This window comes from Orcinus orca, chromosome 15, assembly GCF_937001465.1.
Source record: "Orcinus orca chromosome 15, mOrcOrc1.1, whole genome shotgun sequence".
Lineage (NCBI taxonomy): Eukaryota > Metazoa > Chordata > Mammalia > Artiodactyla > Delphinidae > Orcinus > Orcinus orca.
In genome coordinates this window covers 83,027,847-83,048,225 of record NC_064573.1, presented here as the reverse complement: position 1 = coordinate 83,048,225, position 20,379 = coordinate 83,027,847, and the positions used below count along the sequence as shown (strand labels likewise).

Sequence of the window (20,379 nt, the reverse complement as noted above, 5' to 3'; positions counted from 1 at the left end):
TTTTTTTTTTTTAATTTATTTTTTGGCTGCTTTGGGTCTTCATTGCTGTGTGTGGGCTTTCTCTAGTTGTGGCGAGCATGGGCTACTCTTTGTTGCAGTGTGCGGGCTTCTCATTGCGGTGGCTTCTCTTGTTGCGGAGCACGGCCTCTAGGCGCACGGGCTTCAGTAGTTGTGGCATGTGGGCTCAGTAGTTGTGGCTCGCGGGCTCTAGAGTGCAGGCTCAGTAGTTGTGGCGCACGGGCTTCTTTGCTCCGCGGCATGTGGGATCTTCCCAGACCAGGGCTTGAACCCGTGTCCCCTGCATTGGCAGGTGGATTCTTAACCACTGTGCCACCAGGGAAGTCCCACTTGGGGATCTTTGTACAAAAACAGAGTCAGATTCAGTAGGTCTGGGATGGGGACCAAGATTCTGCATTTCTCATAAGCTTTTGGAGGTGCTGTTGCTGGTGGTCCTTGGACCATGCTTGAGGTGTAATGGGCTTTAAACTGATACTTCGCTACTTTAACTCTTACAGTTTTATGATTTTGCTTGTCATTAGCTTCATTGTATGTCGGTAGTCGTGTTTTTTAGTCAGTTTTCTTTTAAAATATATAAACTTTCATTGTAATGAAAATGAATAGTAATTCACTATATTTTCTTCGAAGAGTGAGCACTCAAAATACTTTTTTAATAATAGCTTTACTGAGATAATTTACATACCATTGTACTTTTTAAAGGGGTACAATTCAGTGGATTTTGGTATATTCACAGAGTTGTGTAACCATTACACTAGCTAATCCATAATGCTTTAAGTGTAGGTTTAGATCTAAAGAGAAAAAGCTCAACAGTGATTTGATCACTCTTTTTTAGGAATTCATTTATGCATAAACACTATAAATTTTACAGTTAATTTTTCTTCTCTGGAGTGGCTTTTTTATTGCTCACTTATTCAAAAGATATTTATTTATTTATTAATTGCCACACTACGAGGCATGTGGGATCTTAGTGCCTTGACCAGGGATCGAACCCATGCCCCCTGCAGTGGGAGCACTGAATCTTAACCGCTGGACCGCTAGGGAAGTCCCTGTTCTAGGATTCTGAGACTGTGGCTGGGGAGAAAATTATTGAAATTTCTGCCCTCATAGAGCTTGCATTTGAGTGGAGAAAAACAGACAAACAAAATAAATGAAGTATATAGTATGTTAGATAGGGGTAGGCACGTGGAGAAAAATAGAAAATGGAATATGGGGCAGGAAGAGGTTGTATTTAAGTGGAATGCTTAGAGGAAGCTTTGTGTTTATTGTAGTAAGGTAATTTTAAGGGTAAAATAGAGTTTTTTTTTAACTTTGGCTATATCAAATTTTAGTAGTATAGTTTTAGAAACTGAAAAATGTGAACTCTTTTTTTTCTTTTTTTGGCTGTGCCACTCGGCCTACAGGATCTTAGTTTCCCAACCAGGGGTTGAACCTGGGCCTCATCAGTGAAAGCGTGGAGTCCTAATCACTGGACTGCCATGGAATTCCCAAAATGTGAACTCTTAAGAGGGATATTCTTTCCTTCCTTTTTCCATTGAGCTAAATAGTATTTGACTCCCTGCCTGGTGATTTATACTAATACCTAATACATAGCATCCCACTGGGCTCTTGGAATGGGGTGCTGGATATTGAATAGAGAGTTCCTTCTTCCAAACAGCTGCTTTATTTTTCCAATTGAGAGAGATAAGTTTTAACACCCGATATATAATTTTGTAGCAGAATTGATTGCTGGGAAGTTCTAATGTGCTTGTGTTTATAGAGTAGAGGGCCAGGGACTTCCCTGGTGGTCCAGTGGTTAAGACTCTGCACTCCCAATGCAGGGGGCCTGGGTTCAATCCCTTGTTAGGGAACTAGATCCCGCGTGCCACAACTAAAGATCCCGCACCCGGCAATGAAGATCCCGCATGCCGCAACTAAGACCTGGCTCAGCCAAATAAATAAATAAATAATAACAAAGTAGAGGGCTGGGGCATTCTAAAGGAATGAGCAAGGAGTGTTTGTAGGTGATACAGAACTAACTTTGTCTTCAGTGACAAATGCAATTAAAAATATCAGATAATCTAATCTTTGAGTCCATACCTTTGTGCCTTTTGGCTGTAGTTTTACTCTTAAGGTTATTGTCCTGAACTGACTGGAGCCTGGCAGCTAGATGCCCATTGAGAAATTATTTTAACTGTCTCAGGATTGATTTCCATTCTGTGCCATGGAGAGCAGGACCACGGCCCTGACCTAGCTGAGGTGCAGGGCAGCATCTGGAATGGCTTCTGGGAGACTTAGGGGTGATCAGCAGTTAGTAGAAGCTGCTTTTCATTAAAGTCTTTGGATTTAATGAGGAGAAAGACTGCTGCTGTGCCATCGTGAGGAAAGTTTAGAGAGCAAAACAAAAGAGCTTTGGAGCTGACCGAGTAGTATCTAGTACAGTAACATCTCCCACATCCAGTATAATACTTCTTAAAAGACAAGTCAAGGCCATCCTTGTGTGGAAGGCTGAGAAATTGTCAGACTAGACCAGGGCTGAAAAAGAAACATAATAAGTGAATGCCGAAGATAAACCAACTTTTGTGTTGTAGGAGAGGGTCATCTTTTTACTGAAAGGGAAGAATGTTAAAAGTGTCAAACTGCAAAGAGCGAGGTTTTGCATGTTCTCTCTCTCTCTCTCTTTTTTTGGCCGCCCCGCATGGCTTGTGGGATCTTAGTTCCCCAACCAGAGATTGAACCCAGGCCCTCAGCGGCGGTGAAAGCATGGAGTCCTAACCACTGGACCACCAGGGAATTCCCTGCATGTTCTCTGCCCCTTTTGGATCCCTTAGCCCTTTAGGTGTCTCTTTGGATTCTGATCTCTCAGTTGAGCTCCAGTCCTGTAACTCTTTCTATGAACTGATCAGTGGCTCTCCCACAGTTATATTAAACAGATCTGTGCTCCTAAGTAAATTTATTATCTCTGTACCAGCTTCCTTATTTTGCTAACACTTTAATCCCAGCCATCTTGTAGTCCCAAGTGACAGGCCACCCAAATACTCCCTATCTTTTGGTAGAATACATAAGGTCATAATCTGTTCTCCTGGTGTAATTTTCACACTGTAATTGCAAGAATACCAGGTACTGGGAGTGCTTCAGGTATACTTGGAGGATGGAGGCTAGTAACAGGGGCTCAGAACTTCTCAACCAAGTAGGTCTTTTAAAAAAAAAAATTAATTAATTAATTTTTGGTTCTGTTGGGTCTTCATTGCTGCGCGCAGGCTTTCTCTAGTTGCAGCGAGTGGGGGCTGCTCTTCGTTGCAGTGCGCGGCCTTCTCACTGCTGTGGCTTCTCTTATTGCAGAGCATGGGTTCTAGGTGCGTGGGCTTCAGTAGTTGTGGCTCGTGGGCTCTAGAGCGCAGGCTCAGTAGTTGTGGCACACAGGCTTAGTTGCTCCGCGGCATGTGGGATCTTCCCGGACCAGGGCTCGAACCCATGTCCCCTGCATTGGCAGGCGGATTCTTAACCACTGAGCCACCAGGGAAGCCCCGTAGTTCTACTTTGATTGATACTTTGATGGAGAGGTTCTTGTGCTATATCTTTTTTTTTTTTTTTTTTTTTTGGAAAGTTGTGCTATATCTTAAAAGAGTTTGCAAACCACTGGTATAGAAGAACAGGTTCATTCTTTGGATCTTTATTCTGAGGGAAGACAGTAGAGTTCCCAAACTTTTTATTTCCCTTCCAGAAATAATTATTTTGCCTTGAAGGTTAGTAAGTACTTCCAGATCAGGTGCGATTGATTCTGTCTTGGTGCTAATACCAGGTTTTGCACCAAGTGAAGTGTCTCAGAGTAATGCTGGCTGTGGGTAATTGTTTTAAAATAAACTGCCAAATAGCGTTCTGGTTAAGGTGTCTTTTTGATAAATAGTTTTCAAATTTCCTGTGCACATGTTTCCTTTTAAGTTGTTTTCTAATGTTAATTCTTACCTCCGTAATGACATATAGCATGAGTATTTTTATCCTTATGCTTAATTTAAGTTAGAGATAAACAGATTGGTATTCTTTGGTTTGTGAAGTGGGTAAACTTTACTGAATTTTTTAAAAACTGTAGGAAAATAGATATTTTGTTATAAAATGTACATTATTTCTCCCCCTCAGCTGATGTAAGCAATGGCACAGTAAAGAAAGAGTCTTCTAATAAAGAAGTAGCAAGAATATGGATAAATGACATGAAAATGAGGAGTTTTTCCCCGACCATGGTGAGTTTCAAAAGCTATATCTGTATTTTTGTGTGGTATGAAAGTACACTTGGCTAAGTGTAGCCCTCAGAAAACTTTTTTTGGGGTGAAAGGGAGCTTCTCAGCTACATAAACTAATGAACAAGCATTAAACCTCACTGGAATAAATTAATATATGCTAAACAAGGGGATTATAAGATACATATTTGATAGATAGAGTATTATACAAAGTGCTGACGCTTTTCTATTGTGAATTTCATCTGATAAGTAAAAAGGACAATGTGGAGTTAACCAAAAGTATTTGATAATTATGTTCATTTTAGGATTGAGCCTTATTATATATTATAACCAGCTATATTATTATATAGCTGGTTATGGGATGTCAGATCATATAATGGTTTAGTTGTGAGTAATTATATGTTAACATTATTTTTACATTTTGGAAATGCTATATGCTTCAGGTAAATTGATTCTGTGCGTGTATTTAATAATTACGCAGTGTATAACCCTGCCTCTGTGTGGTGGGTTTCTGGCTCCCCATTTTAATAAACATAATTAATGCCACATGGTTTAAGTAGTAATATAAGGTACAGCAAGAGGTAAATAGTGATGCTCGCAATAGGGCTTATGAGTTTGTAGGAAGATGAGACTCAGATGGTCTAGGAGGACTTCACTTTTTTTTTTTTAAATAAATTTATTTATTTGTTTTTATTTTTGGCTGTGTTGGGTTTTTGTTGCTGCGCATGGGTTTTCTCTAGTGCGGCGAGCGGGGGTTACTCTTCATTGTGGTGAGCAAGCTTCTCATTGTCGTGGCTTCTCTTGTTGCAGAGCACAGTCTCTAGAGCGCAGGCTCAGTTGTTGTGGCGCACGGGCTCAGTTGCTCCGCGGCATGTGGGATCTTCCCAGGCTAGGGATCGAACCCGTGTCCCCTGCATTGGCAGGCGGATTCTTAACCACTGCACCACTAGGGAAACCCAGGACTTCATTTTATGGAGGCAATGTCATGGAGTTTGGGTGTTGAGTCTGGAGAGACTTTGAGAGGGCCTTTTAGGAAGGGAGCTACAGCATTAATAGGCACAGAGGAGGTGGTAGCTATATGCTTAGGATACTTGGCTTGCAGGAAGAAATTGGAATGGTTGACTGGGGGCTCTGTGGAGGGTCCTGAATTGAATTTGATGGACTTGGGACTTGGAGCAGCACCAGTGAGGCCCCTGGAAGTAGAGGGACCTGTTAGTGACTCAGGATGTGTTGGGAAGAAGAGACAGGTTAGGAGGTTGGTTAAGTAGTCCAGAAGGGAAGTGATAAGGAACTAAATGTCAGAGATTGCAAAGGTGATTGGAAAGGATGAGGGGAAAGGTAAAAAGAAAGTAAGAGGGGACTGCACATAATGATACCAGAGGATTGGTAAGACTGGGAATGAAATACAGAATTGGAGAGACAGCAAAGCAGCCTGTGCCTGAGGTTTTGAATGGGGACCAGGAGAACAAGTGTTGGCAGTATCAGTTTACTTAACAGTTGAGTGCCAGCAGCTTACTTGGAAGTTGATTTTTGGAAAATAAGAATGCATTTTTTCTTTAAGATTATTTAGTGCTCAAGTTCCCAGTCCAGCCCATGTTGCCCATAACATGCCAAAAGTTCTATATTGTCCTAGCAGTTAAGAGACATCTAACAGATTGCAAACTGGTAGCCTGTGGATAAAAACCAATTGACAGGTGTTTTGTTTGGCATCCACATTATTTTGAAAATTTTGAATGTGTTGCAAACACATAAAATGCTGATTTCCAGGTTCTCTTGAAAAATAGGAGTACCTGATAATCCTGGGCCCACATTCCTCACCTCGTGTTAACATGCTTAGAGTTGAGTAGTGAACATCTACTTTGTATGTTGGTCACACATTCCCCATGTACCACAGTCTCCCTCCCCTTCATTTATCTCCTTGACCCTAAGCTTGGTGTCAGTTGCCATTTTACATCCAGCTGGCTTAGGCATACTACTTGTCTGGTCCTTGGATTTTGTGACCGTATTGTGTTACCACCTAATCCTCCAATTATATACCTGCGGTATATATTTTTTAAAGGTAGGGAAAGACAAGGTAGAGGGAGAAAGGCGGCTGGTCATTTAGCACAGTGCGCATTCCTATTTTACAGATGAGGAAAAGGTGCAAAGGGGGATGGGCAGGACTCAGAATGTAAGTAATTTGCCCAAGGCTACACAGATAACAGCAGAAGTGGGGTCTGGGTCTGTTTCTTTGGCCAGCCCCATTTCATCTCTTATTTCTGAAACTGGGTTTTATTTTGGCATACTTTCTGAGAACATTCAGGGTTTCTTTGGATTTTTTTTCTAAGGACTCCATGGGTTGATGGCTGCATGTTTATCTCACATCTCCCTTTTCTTTCCCACATTTATTGAGCATCTATGTGCCATCATATGCTGCTCTAGACTAAATAAAAATAAATAAGTAAAATAAAAGAGGAGCCTGACCTTACATTTTATTTATTTATTTGTTTGTTTTTAAGATAAACTTGTTTTATTTATTTTATTTTTGGCTGCATTGGGTCTTTGTTGCTGCGCGCGGGCTTTCTCTAGTTGCAGCGAGTGGGGGCTACTCTTTGTTGTGGTGCGCAGGCTTCTCACTGCGGTGGCTTCTCTTGTTGCAGAGCATGGGCTCTAGGCGCACAGGCTTCAGTAGTTGTGGCACGTGGGCTCAGTAGTTGTGGCTCGCGGACTCTAGAGCGCAGGCTCAGTAGTTGTGGCGCACGGGCTTAGTTGCTCCGCGGCATGTGGGATCTTCTCGGACCAGGGCCCGAACCCGTGTCCCCTGCATTGGCAGGCGGATTCTTAACCACTGCGTCACTAGGGAAGCCCTGATGTTACATTTTAATGCCATGTGTCCTTGGCATTACCTGTAGGTCCTGACTAGGTTTTCTCTTTGTCCTTCTCCTCCCTTCCTTGGTATACTGGGTCCCACAGCTTCTTCCCTACATTCTTCCTTGATCAAGCCCACATTAATAAAGAGCTTCCCTTTATGGTTTACTGATAGTGAAAAGCAGCTTTTTCAGGCGCTTCTTAGTCCCCTATTCCTCCCTGCCTCTACTTCTTTAAGATTCTGTAGAGAAACACAAGGTAACATGACTATATTGACCATTCACTCACTTTGCCTGGGGCAGTCTGGGTTTACTGCTGTTTTCCTGGTGTAAGTTACTAATAACTCCTCATTTTATTCTCAGATGTGCTGACGTTTGGAGAGTAGGTGATATAGGATTCTGTATGATTGTTGTTGTGTCTGTGGAGACACAGATGTCTGAAGTAAATTCTCTGTCTTTTAGAAGAACCTTTAAACTCCAGAGTTTTCTACGGTTTTGGTTTTAGGATCTAAGGGAAAGAAACAGATGAAGGTAACTGAGAAGAGGGTGGGATGTGAGACTTAAAGAGAGTTCCTGCCCATGAGATTGTAGGATGTGCTGCTGGGGCTCATCCACCTTTTCTCTCCAGACCCCTTGTTCTTTCTATTCCTGGAACTGCAGTGAAGATTGAGGACTGGAGGTTAGACTTCTGGGCATCAGGGAGGCTGGCAGGTAATATTGAAGGGGAAGGTAGTTTGAGAAGGTGGTGGAGCCCTGTGGTGACCCATTTGTGTGTTTGCGATGAGAGCAGGTCATGGATTATCTGTGCTTATCTTTGGAGGAGCAGGGAAACCATAGACTCTGACCCAGATATTAGGGAATATAGAAGTGGTATGTCCTGTTTCCAAGATTGAAGATAGTGGGTATTCCTACAGAAGAGTTCTTCTGTGTGTTGGCTGGGCCTCCAGTTTCTGGACTTAGTTGATTTTGCTCTCTCTGTTACAGAAGGTCCCTGTTGTGAAAGAGGAAGATGAACCAGAGGAAGAAGATGAAGAAGAAATGGGTCATGCGGAAACCTATGCAGAGTATATGCCAATAAAACGTATGTCTTCGGGATTTGTCAAAATAATGAAAGACTTCTGGGTTCCTTTTGAACTTAAAAAACTGCCACACACATTATTATGTATTAAGATCTATCCATGTTGGGTACCTCAGAATTTGATAAGTGTGAGCTTTGTAGTGTGTTTTTTTTTTTTTTTTTGCAGTACGCGGGCCTCTCACTGTTGTGACCTCTCCCGTTGCGGAGCACAGGCTCCGGACGCGCAGGCTCAGCGGCCATGGCTCACGGGCCCAGCCGCTCCGCGGCATGTGGGATCTTCCCGGACCGGGGCACGAACCCGTGTCCCCTGCATCCGCAGGTGGACTCTCAACCACTGCGCCACCAGGGAAACCCTGTAGTATGTTTTAAACTAGAATATGTTTTAAAATAGCTACATGAAAATTCTGTGAGTTTTTAAATTTTCCTACAGAAATTTAGAGCTTTGCTTTGGAATGAAGTCTTTTAAAACCAGGAGTGAAAAGGCTTTTTCCTTTCAAGTTAATTTTGCTCATATCAGCAGTGATTATAAAATCATAGTAAATTACAGAAATGTAAACACGTATCTTAGCTTTATACAGCTTATCTAAAGCAAATTATAAAAACATGGGAATCTTAAAAATAAAATCTGCTATTCGAATTCAGTGGTTTAAATTAACACCATTGCTTCCTTTTTTCCCGTAATGACCATGATTCATTTTTTTAGTGGCCACTGTATTAAGTTGAAAATGAATAATTTTTAGTTTTTGTGTAAAATTTTTCACTTTTTCATTTTATGGGGGTAATAAGTTGGAAAAAAATCTATGGCTAGAATTTTTCTTTCCTATACTCTGGCTTTCTATAAAAAGTCACCAATAAGACCACTTAAACTAAAAATCTCTGTTTACCACCTATGTATGGATTCCAAGGTCCCATACTTTCCTGGTTATTTAAAATGATGTCTTTAATCTAGGATTATGTTCTGTTACTACTGGAGAACCTGTTGGTATGAACTGTGGTGGTATTTTTCTAGATCTTTTTAATCAGCAAGTCTCTATTTAAACCATAGGTAGTTGATAAATAGGTAATTTTAGTCAAGTTTAAACAGTACTTTACCATCAGTCAGTGACTTTATATAGGATCCCAGGGTGTATAGTTACTTCTTATATTTTCTCTGTCAGGAGAAATATTGCAATATCTTATGATAAGACTGGGAAGTGTTATTACTTAGAATAATTAAAGTGAAATATTTTTAAATTTTTATTTAGTAAAAATTGGCCTGCGTCACCCAGATGCTGTAGTTGAAACTAGTTCTTTATCCAGTGTTACTCCTCCTGATGTTTGGTACAAAACGTCTATTTCTGAAGAAACCATTGATAATGGCTGGTTATCAGCATTACAGCTTGAGGCAATTACATATGCAGCCCAGGTAAGCTGTGTAATTTATAACTACATACAGTTTTCATCTTTAATTTTAGTTCACAATGTATAGTTGTTTTAATTCAAAGTTAAGTTTCCCTTGCATGAAAATCTTGTGAATGTGATTTTTATAGAAGTTTTATGTGTTAGAAAATTAAAGGGGTAGTGTGGATATGGGGAATGTGTTTCTAGTGCAAATGATAAATTGTCATAACCGTTTTGGAATTCACTGGGAACATGTATTAAAATTAAAAATACCTATATCCTTTTACCTAACAATTCCATGCGAGTCTGTATCATAGAACTATTAGATAAGAACATATATATATAAGGCTATTTGTTGCAGTTTTTTTCCCCCCAGTGGCTGAAAGCTAGAAAAGATTTGAAAGCTCACACCCTTGGGGAGTGATTGAATAACCTTTGGTATTACCATATGGGTGTTTTACCAGCTTTTATATTATGTCAATTGTCTTGAAAGGATTTCTGAAATACTCCATTTTTGTAAAATAAATAGGCAACCATCCCCCATATTTGTTTTATAAAAAAGTTTGTATTTGGTTGTACAGTCCTTGAAAAATTATGGAAGAATACTCACCAATTTTTTAACTTTAATTACCTGCTACATACGAGGGTAGCAAGAAAAAAATACACAGACCTGGGAGATAGGGCAGGTTTGGTTCCAGACTACCACAGTAAAGCAAATGTCACAATAAAATGAGTCGCATGAAGTTTTTGGTTTCCCAGTGCATGCAAAACTTAGTGTTTACACTATTATGTAGTCTGATAAGTGTGCAATAGCATTATGTCCAGAAAAACAATGTACATACCTTAATTTAAAAATACTTTAATGCTAAAAAATGCTAACCATCATCTGAGGCTTCAGCAAGATGGGGGGAGGTCTCGCCTTGGTGTTGATGGCTGCTAAATGATCAGAGTGGTGGTTACTGAAGGCTGGAGGGGCTGTGGCAGTTTCTTAAAATAAGACAACAGTGAAGTTTGCTGCATTGATTCATTCTTCCTTGCACTAATGATTTCACTGTAGCATGCAGTGCTGTTTGATGGCATTTCACCCACAGAACTTCTTTCAGAATTGGAGTCAGTCCTCTCAAACTCTGCCACTGCTTTATCAACTAAGTTTATGTAATCTAAATCCTTTGTTGTCATTTCAACCATCTTCACAGCATCTTCATTAGGAGGAGATTCCATCTCAAGAATCTTCTTCCTCCACTGAAGTCTTGAACCGCTCCAAGTCATCCATGAGGGTTAACTCCTGTTAATGTTGATATTTTGACCTCTTCCCATGAATCATGAATGTTCTTAGTGGCATCTAGAAGGGTGATTCCTTTTCTGGAAGGTTTTCAGTTGATTTTGTCCAGATGCATCAGAGAAATCAACTATCTATGGCAGTTACAGCCTTAAAAAATGTGTTTCTTAAAGAGTAAGATTTGAAAGCCGAAATTACTCTTAGCTCCATGGGCTGCAGAAAGGCTGTTTTACAAAGCAGGCATGAAAGTGACATTGATCTCATTGTACATCTCCATTAGAGCTCTTGGGTGCATTGTCAATGAGCAGTATTACTTTGAAAGGAATCTTTCATTCTGAGCAGTAGGTCTCAACAGTGGGTTTCAAATATTCAGTAAATCATGTTGTAAACAGATGTGCTGCCTTGTTCCATTTGTAGAGCACAGGCAGTGTAGACTGAGCATAATTCTTAAAGGCCCTAGGATTTTTGGAATGGGAAATGAGCATTGGCTTCAACTTCAGGCCACCAGCTGCATTAGCCCCTCATAAGTCAGCCTGTCCTCTGAAGCTTTGAAGCCAGACATTGACTTCTTCTCTAGTTATGAAAGTCCTAGATAGCATCTTCTTCCAAAAGAAGGCTGTTTCATCTACATTGAAAATCTGTTGTTTAATGTAGCCACATTTATCGATTATCTTAGCTAGATCTTCTGGATAACTTGGTGAAGCTTCTGCATCAGCACTTGCTGTTTCACCTTGCAATTATGTTACAGAGATGACTCCTTAAACCTCATGAACCAACCTCTGTGAGCTTCAGAATTCTTCTGCAGCTTCCTCACCTCTCTCAGCCTTCGTAGAATTAAAGAGTTAGGGCCTTGCTCTGGATTAGGCTTTGGCTTAAGGGAATATTATGGCTTGTTTGATCTTCTTTCGAGACCACTAAAAGTTTCTTCATGTCAGCAATAAGGCTGTTTCGCTTTCTTATTGTTTTGTTCACTGAAGTAGCACTTTTAATTTCCTTTAAGAACTTTTTTTTTCATTCACAATTTGGCTGTTTGGAGCAAGAGGCCTGGTATTCAGCCTGTCTAGGCTTTCAACATGTCTTCCTTATGTTGTAATCATTTCTAGCTGTTGATTTAAAGTGAGAGTCATGCAGCTCTTCCTTTCACTTGAATGCTTAAAGAAGCCATTGTAGAGTTATTAATTGGTCTAATTTCAATACTGTTGTGTCTCAGGGACTGGGGAGGCTGAAGGAGAGAGAGAGATGGGGGAAATGGCCAGTCGGTGGAGCAGTCACAATACACACAACATTTATTAATTAAGTTCACCATCTTATATGGGCGGGGTTCATGGCAGCCCAAAACAATTAAAATAGTAACATCGAAGATCACTGATCACAATAACAAATATAATAATAATGAAAAAGTTTGAAATAGTATGAGAATTACCAAAAAGTGACTCAGAGACACGAAAGAGCAACTGCTGTTGGAAAAATGGCACCAATAAAATTGCTTGATGCAGGGTTGCCACAAACCTTCAATATGTAAAAAATGCAGTATCCCCTGAAGTGCAGTAACAGTGAAGCACAATAAAATGAGGTATGCCTGTATAGTTACGTAAAAGTATGCACACTAAGCCAACTACATGCCATTTCTATAAAAACAGAGAATGTTAATATATGACTAAAACAAGGTATGAAAGACTGATTGCCAAAATATCTAAAGGAATAGATAATTACCAGCGTTTTCTTTTTCAGCAACATGAAACATTCCTACCAAATGGAGATCGTGCTGGATTCTTAATAGGTGATGGTGCTGGTGTAGGAAAAGGAAGGACAATAGCAGGAATCATCTATGAAAATTATTTGTTGAGTAGAAAAAGGGCTTTGTGGTAAGTGCTAAAGACTGGCTGTGGAAGCTTTTGTTTGTGAATAATCCAGCATATGGGGATGGGTCTTCGTGAGTAGGTATATTTTTTTGAAGTGTCAAGGCCTGGGTTTATTTATTCCTGAATATTGCTAGAATGATGGGATTTGTATTGAATTTGTGTGTTTTTCTTTTCCCTTTTTTTTGTGGCAGGTTCAGTGTTTCAAATGATTTAAAGTATGATGCCGAAAGAGATCTGAGGGATATTGGAGCAAAAAACATTTTGGTCCATTCATTAAATAAGGTATGAAACTTTTCTATTCAGTTGGTCATTCAATAAATATTGACTTATCTGTGAGATGGGAATAATAATAGTTTCTACTTCGTAGGGTTGTTAAGAGGATTAAATGAGTTATTTCACAGAAAACATAGTGAGTGCTAGCCACTATTGTTGGTTTTCGGATTACTAAGTGTTAAATAATATGCTAGGTAGGGTTATGTAGTGGCAAACAAAATAAGCATTGTCTGTTTTTATGGAGTTTATTCTCTTACTCTTCAGGGTTTTTCATTTGTTTGTTTTTGTCTGTTTCTGAAGTTACTGTATATGGGTGAAACTCATATACTTATGAGTATAAGGGTGCAGTGTGATAAAGCTATATGGACAGGTAGTGTGCCCATCGCATCGTATAGAGAGAATTGTGATTTGGACACTGTTTTAGATATTTGTACATTCAGTGGACTTGTATACCCGTACCTGTGTTCATGTTAAAACAGTTCTGTCAAATGGAAGAAAATGTGTTTCATTATCTAGAAAGCACAGTCCAATGTTCATTTAGCAAATCTTTATTGACCTCCTACTATGCAGCAATTCCTGGAGTCACATGGGTAGAATAGACAGACCTAGTTCCTGCAGGTGCTTCCTTGCTAGCCCTTTGAAAATAAGTAAATGTAAATCTACTTTCCATGCGAGTCCTAAGTTGCTTCAGTGTTGAGTCCTAAGTTGCTTCGGTGTTGTTGCCCTGCCCATCAGTGGCTTTTTTTGGGTGAGGGTTACTGAGTGGTTTGTTGGGTTAAGTACTGTGTCTTGAATGACTACTAGCAGTTCAAAACTAAAACATGTAAGGGGCATCTAGAAATATTTTTGATTTCTAAATCAGCATAATTGAGGAAGACCACAGTAACTATTAATAATAATTCTTATATAGCCCTCAGATCTTAATTACAGTGCTTTGCATGTAGTAAATGCACAATAAATATTTGTAGAATGAATATTGTGACCTTTTCTTGGGGAGTTTGATTTGTAATCTTTTTTTTTTTTTTTTTTTTTTGGCGGTACACGGGCCTCTCACTGTTGTGGCCTCTCCCGTTGCGGAGCACAGGCTCCGGACGCGCAGGCTCAGCAGCCATGGCTCATGGGCCCAGCCGCTCCGCGGCATGTGGGATCTTCCTGGACTGGGGCATGAACCCGTGTCCCCTGCATCGGCAGGCAGACTCTCAACCACTGTGCCACCAGGGAAGCCCTGTAATCTTTTATTGATGATAGACGTTTTTGAGACTTTGATGAAAACTGGATCCTTGTACGTTAAAGTTATACACACACACACACACACACACAAACACACACGAGAGGGTTCATGTGTGTGTGTATGTATGTGTACACATGTGTATGAGAAATTTTGTGTATGATCTTAAGAGGTCCTTTGACTTTCCTGAAGCCCATCATGGTACCACCAGTTTCCTGCTGTAGAAATCTGGGTGGGATAAATATTTTAGAGACAAAAGTGTATTTATTAAGTTCTTCTCTTTTCTTTTTTAGTTTAAATACGGAAAAATTTCTTCCAAACATAATGGGAGTGTGAAGAAGGGTGTGATTTTTGCTACCTATTCTTCCCTCATTGGTGAAAGTCAGTCTGGTGGTAAATACAAAACGAGGTTAAAACAACTCCTACATTGGTGCGGTGATGACTTCGATGGAGTGGTATCCTTTGCAACAAGTTTTATAATTTTTAATGACACAAAATATAACACACAGGAATTCTGAGGTTAAATAAAAAGACTGCTGGGACGAGAGCTTTAATGATTACATAGAGTCCAAGGGAGTCAGAAAGTTGATTCTGTTTTGTAGCTGTCATATACGAGGCCAGTATTTAAATTCCTGCTTTAGGAAAATGTTAATAGGTATGGGACATGCTGAATACTATATTCCCTTCTTAACTTAGTGATTTCCAAACTTATTTGCTCATAGCATACCTTTTACTATCCTGCATGAGGATCACCAGTTTTTGAAGTACTGATTAAGTTGGTTATCAGTTGTGCTTCTATTTAACAAAATTTGCTCAAATTATCTGTGTGGTGGACATTTTTAGCCGTAGTGGATCCTTTCGTTCATTCTAATTAAGAATTAAATATCCAGTTAAGGAGTGACAGCGCCGCAAGGTGGCAGCCACCACGGGCTCGGACAGTTTATGAAAACTGAATATACAGCCTTAAGATAGAATGTGGACCTAAATACCCAGAAGCAACCCCCTTTGTAAGATTTGTAAGAAAAATTAATATGAATGGAGTTAATAGTTCTAATGGAGTGGTGGACCCAAGAGCCATATCAATGCTAGCAAAATGGCAGAATTCATATAGCTTCAAAGTTGTCCTGCAAGAGCTTCGGTGCCTAATGATGTCCAAACAAAATATGAAACTCCCTTAGCCGCCTGAAGGACAGTGTTACAGTAGTTATCAAAAAGAAAAACCACAGGCCCTCCACTACCCACCCCCCATTCGATTCAAGCAGTCTTCATTTTCTGCAGTAGTAAATTTTCTAGATGCCAAAAAAAAATTAAATATCCAGTTAAGGTTAATGCCAAATTCAGTGAATGCCTCTGTGGCTGGGGGAAGGGGGCTGTGGAGATCAAGGAGAGGCACATAGAGGGCTTCATTGATATTTGTGATCTTACAGAAAAAGAAAACCATCTGAAGCAAATATGGCAAAATGTTAAGGTTTGACAAAACCAGATGATAGGTATAGGTATGTGAATATTAGTAAAAAAAAAAAAAAAAAAAAAGTTAATGCTCAGGGGCTTGTTATCAGCAGCATCCCTCCCCCTAATAATCTTGATTCTTTTTTACTCCAGCTACCATCCAGAAATCTTGGATGTTTCCCAAGTCCTAAGTGAAATAAAAGTTAACTCTTCCTGAAAGATTGGAGACACTTGCTACTAATGTGACATGTTCCTTAATTTACTCCTTACAGATAGTGTTTGATGAATGTCATAAAGCAAAAAACTTATGTCCTGTTGGTTCTTCAAAGCCAACCAAGACAGGCTTAGCAGTTTTAGAACTTCAGAACAAATTGCCAAAAGCCAGAGTTGTTTATGCTAGTGCCACTGGTGAGTAGTTACGTATTTAAAAGAGAGAGATACATATGTTATTTTTTCAGCTATAATATGTTTTGTTTGGGGGTTTTTCAGGTGCTTCTGAACCACGAAACATGGCCTATATGAACCGTCTTGGAATATGGGGTGAGGGAACTCCATTTAGAGAATTCAGTGATTTTATTCAGGCAGTAGAACGGAGGTAATGCAATTTACAGTATACACTATTTGTTCTCAGTAGCAATCTAAAAGAGGTGTTATTGCTAAAATCTCTTCCATGTATGTTAAAGCTCTACTATATTTAATGATAGTTACTGTGTGTTTTAATTTTATTCAGAGGTGTTGGTGCCATGGAAATAGTTGCTATGGATATGAAGCTTAGAGGAATGTACATTGCTCGACAGCTGAGCTTTACTGGAGTGACCTTCAAAATTGAGGAAGTTCTTCTTTCTCAGAGCTATGTTAAAATGTATAACAAAGCAGTCAAACTGGTGAGCATGTTTTTATTAACTCTTAGTACTTTTAACGTACCTGATAATGTATCTGTTTGCCAATTTTGTCCAGTCAGGAGTATATTTTGTCCAGTATACTCCTGTCACCTCACAGGAGTATGTTTCTGCTATAAAACAACAGATAAATCACTGGTTCCTTATTTTCCCAATTTTCTCTTTGTTAAAGTAATTTATAAAAAATAGCCATTTATTTTGGTTGTATAGTTTTTAAAATCACAATGTAACTGTTTCCTAAAATGACTGCATTAGTTAATAAGAATTTTGGGACAGCTCTATGTGAGCGTCCTAAAAAACATTTGTTTAGAGATTCCCATTACTGAAAATGCTTCGTTGAGTTCATGTTAAATGGTGTCTTGCACTTTATTTTGATTGAATTAGTCATTTTAAAATCACACTCAAAAGATTGAAATATCTAAAATGTTGATTGTGCACCTTCAGTGGGTCATCGCCAGAGAGCGGTTTCAGCAAGCTGCAGATCTGATTGATGCTGAGCAACGAATGAAAAAATCCATGTGGGGTCAGTTCTGGTCTGCTCACCAGAGATTTTTCAAATACTTGTGCATAGCATCCAAAGTTAAGAGGGTTGTTCAACTAGCTCGAGAAGAAATCAAGAATGGAAAAGTAAGGTTCATCTTTGGTTATGTGTTTTAGTCTTTTGGGTGTTGAGCCTTTCTACTTAAAAAAGCCTTTTCTTTCTAAAGGGTACTTGTAAAAAATATTAACATAGTAAGACTTTAAAAAATGCATTTTTAAGATAAAAGCAATACGTGTTTATAAAGAATTTGGATAGCTCAGAAAAGTATAAACAAACATCACTATAATTTGGCTAACCATAGATGTAACAACTGATAACACATGGATATATATATTACATTAAGGTGTTTTCCTTTTTGGTAAATACATATTTAGTTAAAGCACAAAGAACTGGGGCAGGGGCTTCAGTAGTGTCCACTGTTGTAATACTGTTTCCTAGCTAAGTGTATTACATGTAGCATGTCTCAAATATATGTAGAATAAATAAATTGGTACACACATACAGTAATGGGTAATTCTTGTTTGAAATCTTTTTTTAAACTAAATATTTAAAATAAGTCTTAAGAAACCACGTAGATATTTTTATTTATAATTAATAATATTCTTTTTTGCCTCCAGTGTGTTGTAATTGGTCTGCAGTCTACGGGAGAAGCTAGAACATTAGAAGCATTGGAAGAGGGTGGAGGAGAATTGAATGATTTCGTTTCAACTGCCAAGTAATGTTTATGGTTTTGAGTTTTTACTTAGATTAGTTTAAATGTTGGCATTTCCTGGAGGCAAAATTTTTGCGTTTTAAAGTTTTTCTGATTTTAGTTTTTATGGTCCTGTGTATGCATAACAACATGTCTATTGGAAAACAATAACATAGAAATGCTGAAATGTTAAGTATTTTGACAATATTATGTCCAGTATTTGGACTAACTGAAGGGCTTGATTTTTGTTTGTTTTGTACATCTTGGAAATCTGACAGCTTGGTTTAAGATACTCAGTTTTGTTTTGGCTTTGTGTATTGGAAACTACCATTATCCAAAGGAGCAATATAGTTTAGTTTGCCCTAGTTTAGTATGCTCTAATATAAACATTGCAAATAATCCTGAGATAGTCAAAAGAGATTTTAAAAATGTTTTTAGACACTGTTTTTCAGATTGTTTGCCTAACAGACAGTTCTAACTCTGGTAGCAAAACTAACAAAATAACTTTTGCTGCCATGCTATCTTTTGCCTTAGGGGACACATTCAAGTGGCTCATTTTAAGATAGATATAACTTAAAACTACTTTTAAAAGCAAAACATGCACCTGCTAATCTGTATCTTTCCTGTGCTTGCCTGCCTAGTATTGCCTCTGAAATGACAGGCACTAGTTACAGGGAGCTATTAAGAGTTGAAGTGGCTAGTCCAAATTGAGATGACCTTTAAGTATGAAATAGACACCAGGTTTCAAAGACTTAAAGAAATATAATGTAAAACATTTCATTGATTACATTTTAAAGCGATATGTTAAGTTAAATAAAAAAGTTAGTTTCACAAGTTTTCTTTTACTTTTTAATGTAGCTACTAAAAAGTGTAAAAATTACGCTTGGCTTGCACTGTATTTCAGTTGGACAGTCTTGGCCTAGAATATTAAAATTCATTTGAGCTGGATTATCAGTATTTTGTAAGATTGAATAAAATGTACTTTTCATTTTTTATTTTTTAAAAATTTATTTTATTTCATTTTTATTTATTTTTAAAATTTTTTCTTGGCTGTGTGTGTCTTCATTGCTGCACGGGGGCCACTCCTCGCTGCAGCGCACGGGCCTCACATTGCGGCAGCCTCTCCCGCTGCAGAGCACGGGCTCCAGGCATGTGGGCTTCAGTAGTTGTGGCACGTGGGCTCAGTAGTTGTGGCTGGCTTGAGGGCTCTAGAGCGCAGGCTCAGCAGTTGTGGTGCATGGGCTCCATTGCTCCGCAGTATGTGGGATCCTCCCGGACCAGGGCTCGAACCTGTGTCCCCTGCATTGGCAGGCGGATTCCCAACCACTGTGCCACCAGGGAAGCCCCAAATGTATTTTTTAGTAAGACATAGATTTTATTATTTGTAACTCTTGCATGTACCTGAAAATGGAAAATATATGTGAAATAAATTGGTTAAAGGATTGTTAAAGTCCTTTACATTCAGAATCCAACTCTTTTGAATCACTTGTTGACTCGAGTCACTGTTGTGCAATTTTTCTTCACGGAGTCTTCCTCTGTGCAGCAGTTCTGAAAAAGAATCAGGAACCATTGGTGCTGAGTTCCTAACAGCTTTACAGTTATGTGGAGCTAACCTACTTTTGATATCCAATTTGGAAATGCTGCTAATAAAGTATACTTATTTTAAACAAATACATTCAGTAAGATTTTATGTATAATAAACTATTTTGCATACTGAGCCACTAACTGTCACTTTTTCTCTCTTCGAACAGAGGAGTGTTGCAGTCACTCATTGAAAAACACTTCCCTGCTCCAGACAGGAAAAAACTTTATAGTTTGCTAGGAATCGATTTGACAGCTCCAAGTAACAACAGCTCACCAAGAGATAGTCCTTGTAAGGAAAATAAAATAAAGAAGCGGAAAGGTGGGTACTTTTCTTTAAATGGTGCTGGAAGTAGTATAAATTTGAGCATCTTGATGCAAGCTGTATTTTGGGAATGTACTGCCTTCCTTGAATTGGCTCATGTAGTTTTTTTTTTTTTTTTTAAGGAAGTGTCTTTCTTTCTTCCTCCCTCCCTCCCTCCCTCCCTCCCTCCCTCCCTCCCTGCCTCCCTGCCTCCCTCCCTCCCTCCCTTCCTCCCTTCCTTCCTTTCTTTTTATGGCCGCACCACATGGCTTGCGGAATCTTAGTTCCCTGACCAGGGATTGAACCTTGGGCCATGGCCATGAAAGCACGGAGTCCTAACCACTGGACCACCAGGGAATTCCCTTGGCTCATGTAGTTTTTGAATGCACAAGTAATCCCATTTTAAATTGGGGCTTTAACGATTTGACTGGTGCTGAGTAGGCACTGTATTGAGCACTGCGCACACATGATCTCATTCAATTTGCAAGGGATCCGTATGAAAGTAGGTTATATTTTTTCAGTTTTATAGACAGAGGAAGCTAAGGCACAGAAAGACTAAATGGTTAAGCGATATCCCCAGGTTGGCACAACTACTGGGTGATAAATGGGGAACCAAAATCCGGGCCTTTCTATTGTCAATGCTGTGTGTGTGTGTGAGTGTGTGTGTGAGTGTGTGTGTGTGTGTGTGAGTGTGTGTTTATATAGTCTTCTTTAAAGAGACTTTTGTGTTAGTTTATTA

At 39.2% G+C, this 20,379-nt stretch overlaps 1 protein-coding gene and 1 pseudogene across 10 annotated transcripts in view; both read left to right on the top strand.

The window, feature by feature from the left end:
* SBNO1 (strawberry notch homolog 1) overlaps nucleotides 1–20,379 on the top strand; it is a 58,372-nt gene that overhangs the window by 11,337 nt on the left and 26,656 nt on the right. For 8 of the 10 annotated variants that reach the window (XR_004486976.2, XM_033440782.2, XM_033440783.2 and 5 more), the window contains 12 exons: nucleotides 4,132–4,232; nucleotides 8,060–8,156; nucleotides 9,398–9,558; nucleotides 12,544–12,677; nucleotides 12,866–12,956; nucleotides 14,469–14,630; nucleotides 15,897–16,032; nucleotides 16,114–16,219; nucleotides 16,355–16,508; nucleotides 16,968–17,150; nucleotides 17,682–17,779; nucleotides 19,507–19,658. Coding sequence is in view for 9 of the 10 variants with exons in the window: in XM_033440782.2 (XP_033296673.1) it covers nucleotides 4,132–4,232; nucleotides 8,060–8,156; nucleotides 9,398–9,558; nucleotides 12,544–12,677; nucleotides 12,866–12,956; nucleotides 14,469–14,630; nucleotides 15,897–16,032; nucleotides 16,114–16,219; nucleotides 16,355–16,508; nucleotides 16,968–17,150; nucleotides 17,682–17,779; nucleotides 19,507–19,658 (1,575 nt within the window). In the remaining variant the exon portion in view is untranslated. The remainder of the gene's footprint in view (nucleotides 1–4,131; nucleotides 4,233–8,059; nucleotides 8,157–9,397; nucleotides 9,559–12,543; nucleotides 12,678–12,865; nucleotides 12,957–14,468; nucleotides 14,631–15,896; nucleotides 16,033–16,113; nucleotides 16,220–16,354; nucleotides 16,509–16,967; nucleotides 17,151–17,681; nucleotides 17,780–19,506; nucleotides 19,659–20,379) is intronic. The other 2 variants (XM_033440780.2, XM_033440778.2) reach the window with 1 other exon arrangement.
* Nucleotides 14,821–15,890, top strand: LOC117203966 (ubiquitin-conjugating enzyme E2 variant 1-like; annotated as a pseudogene).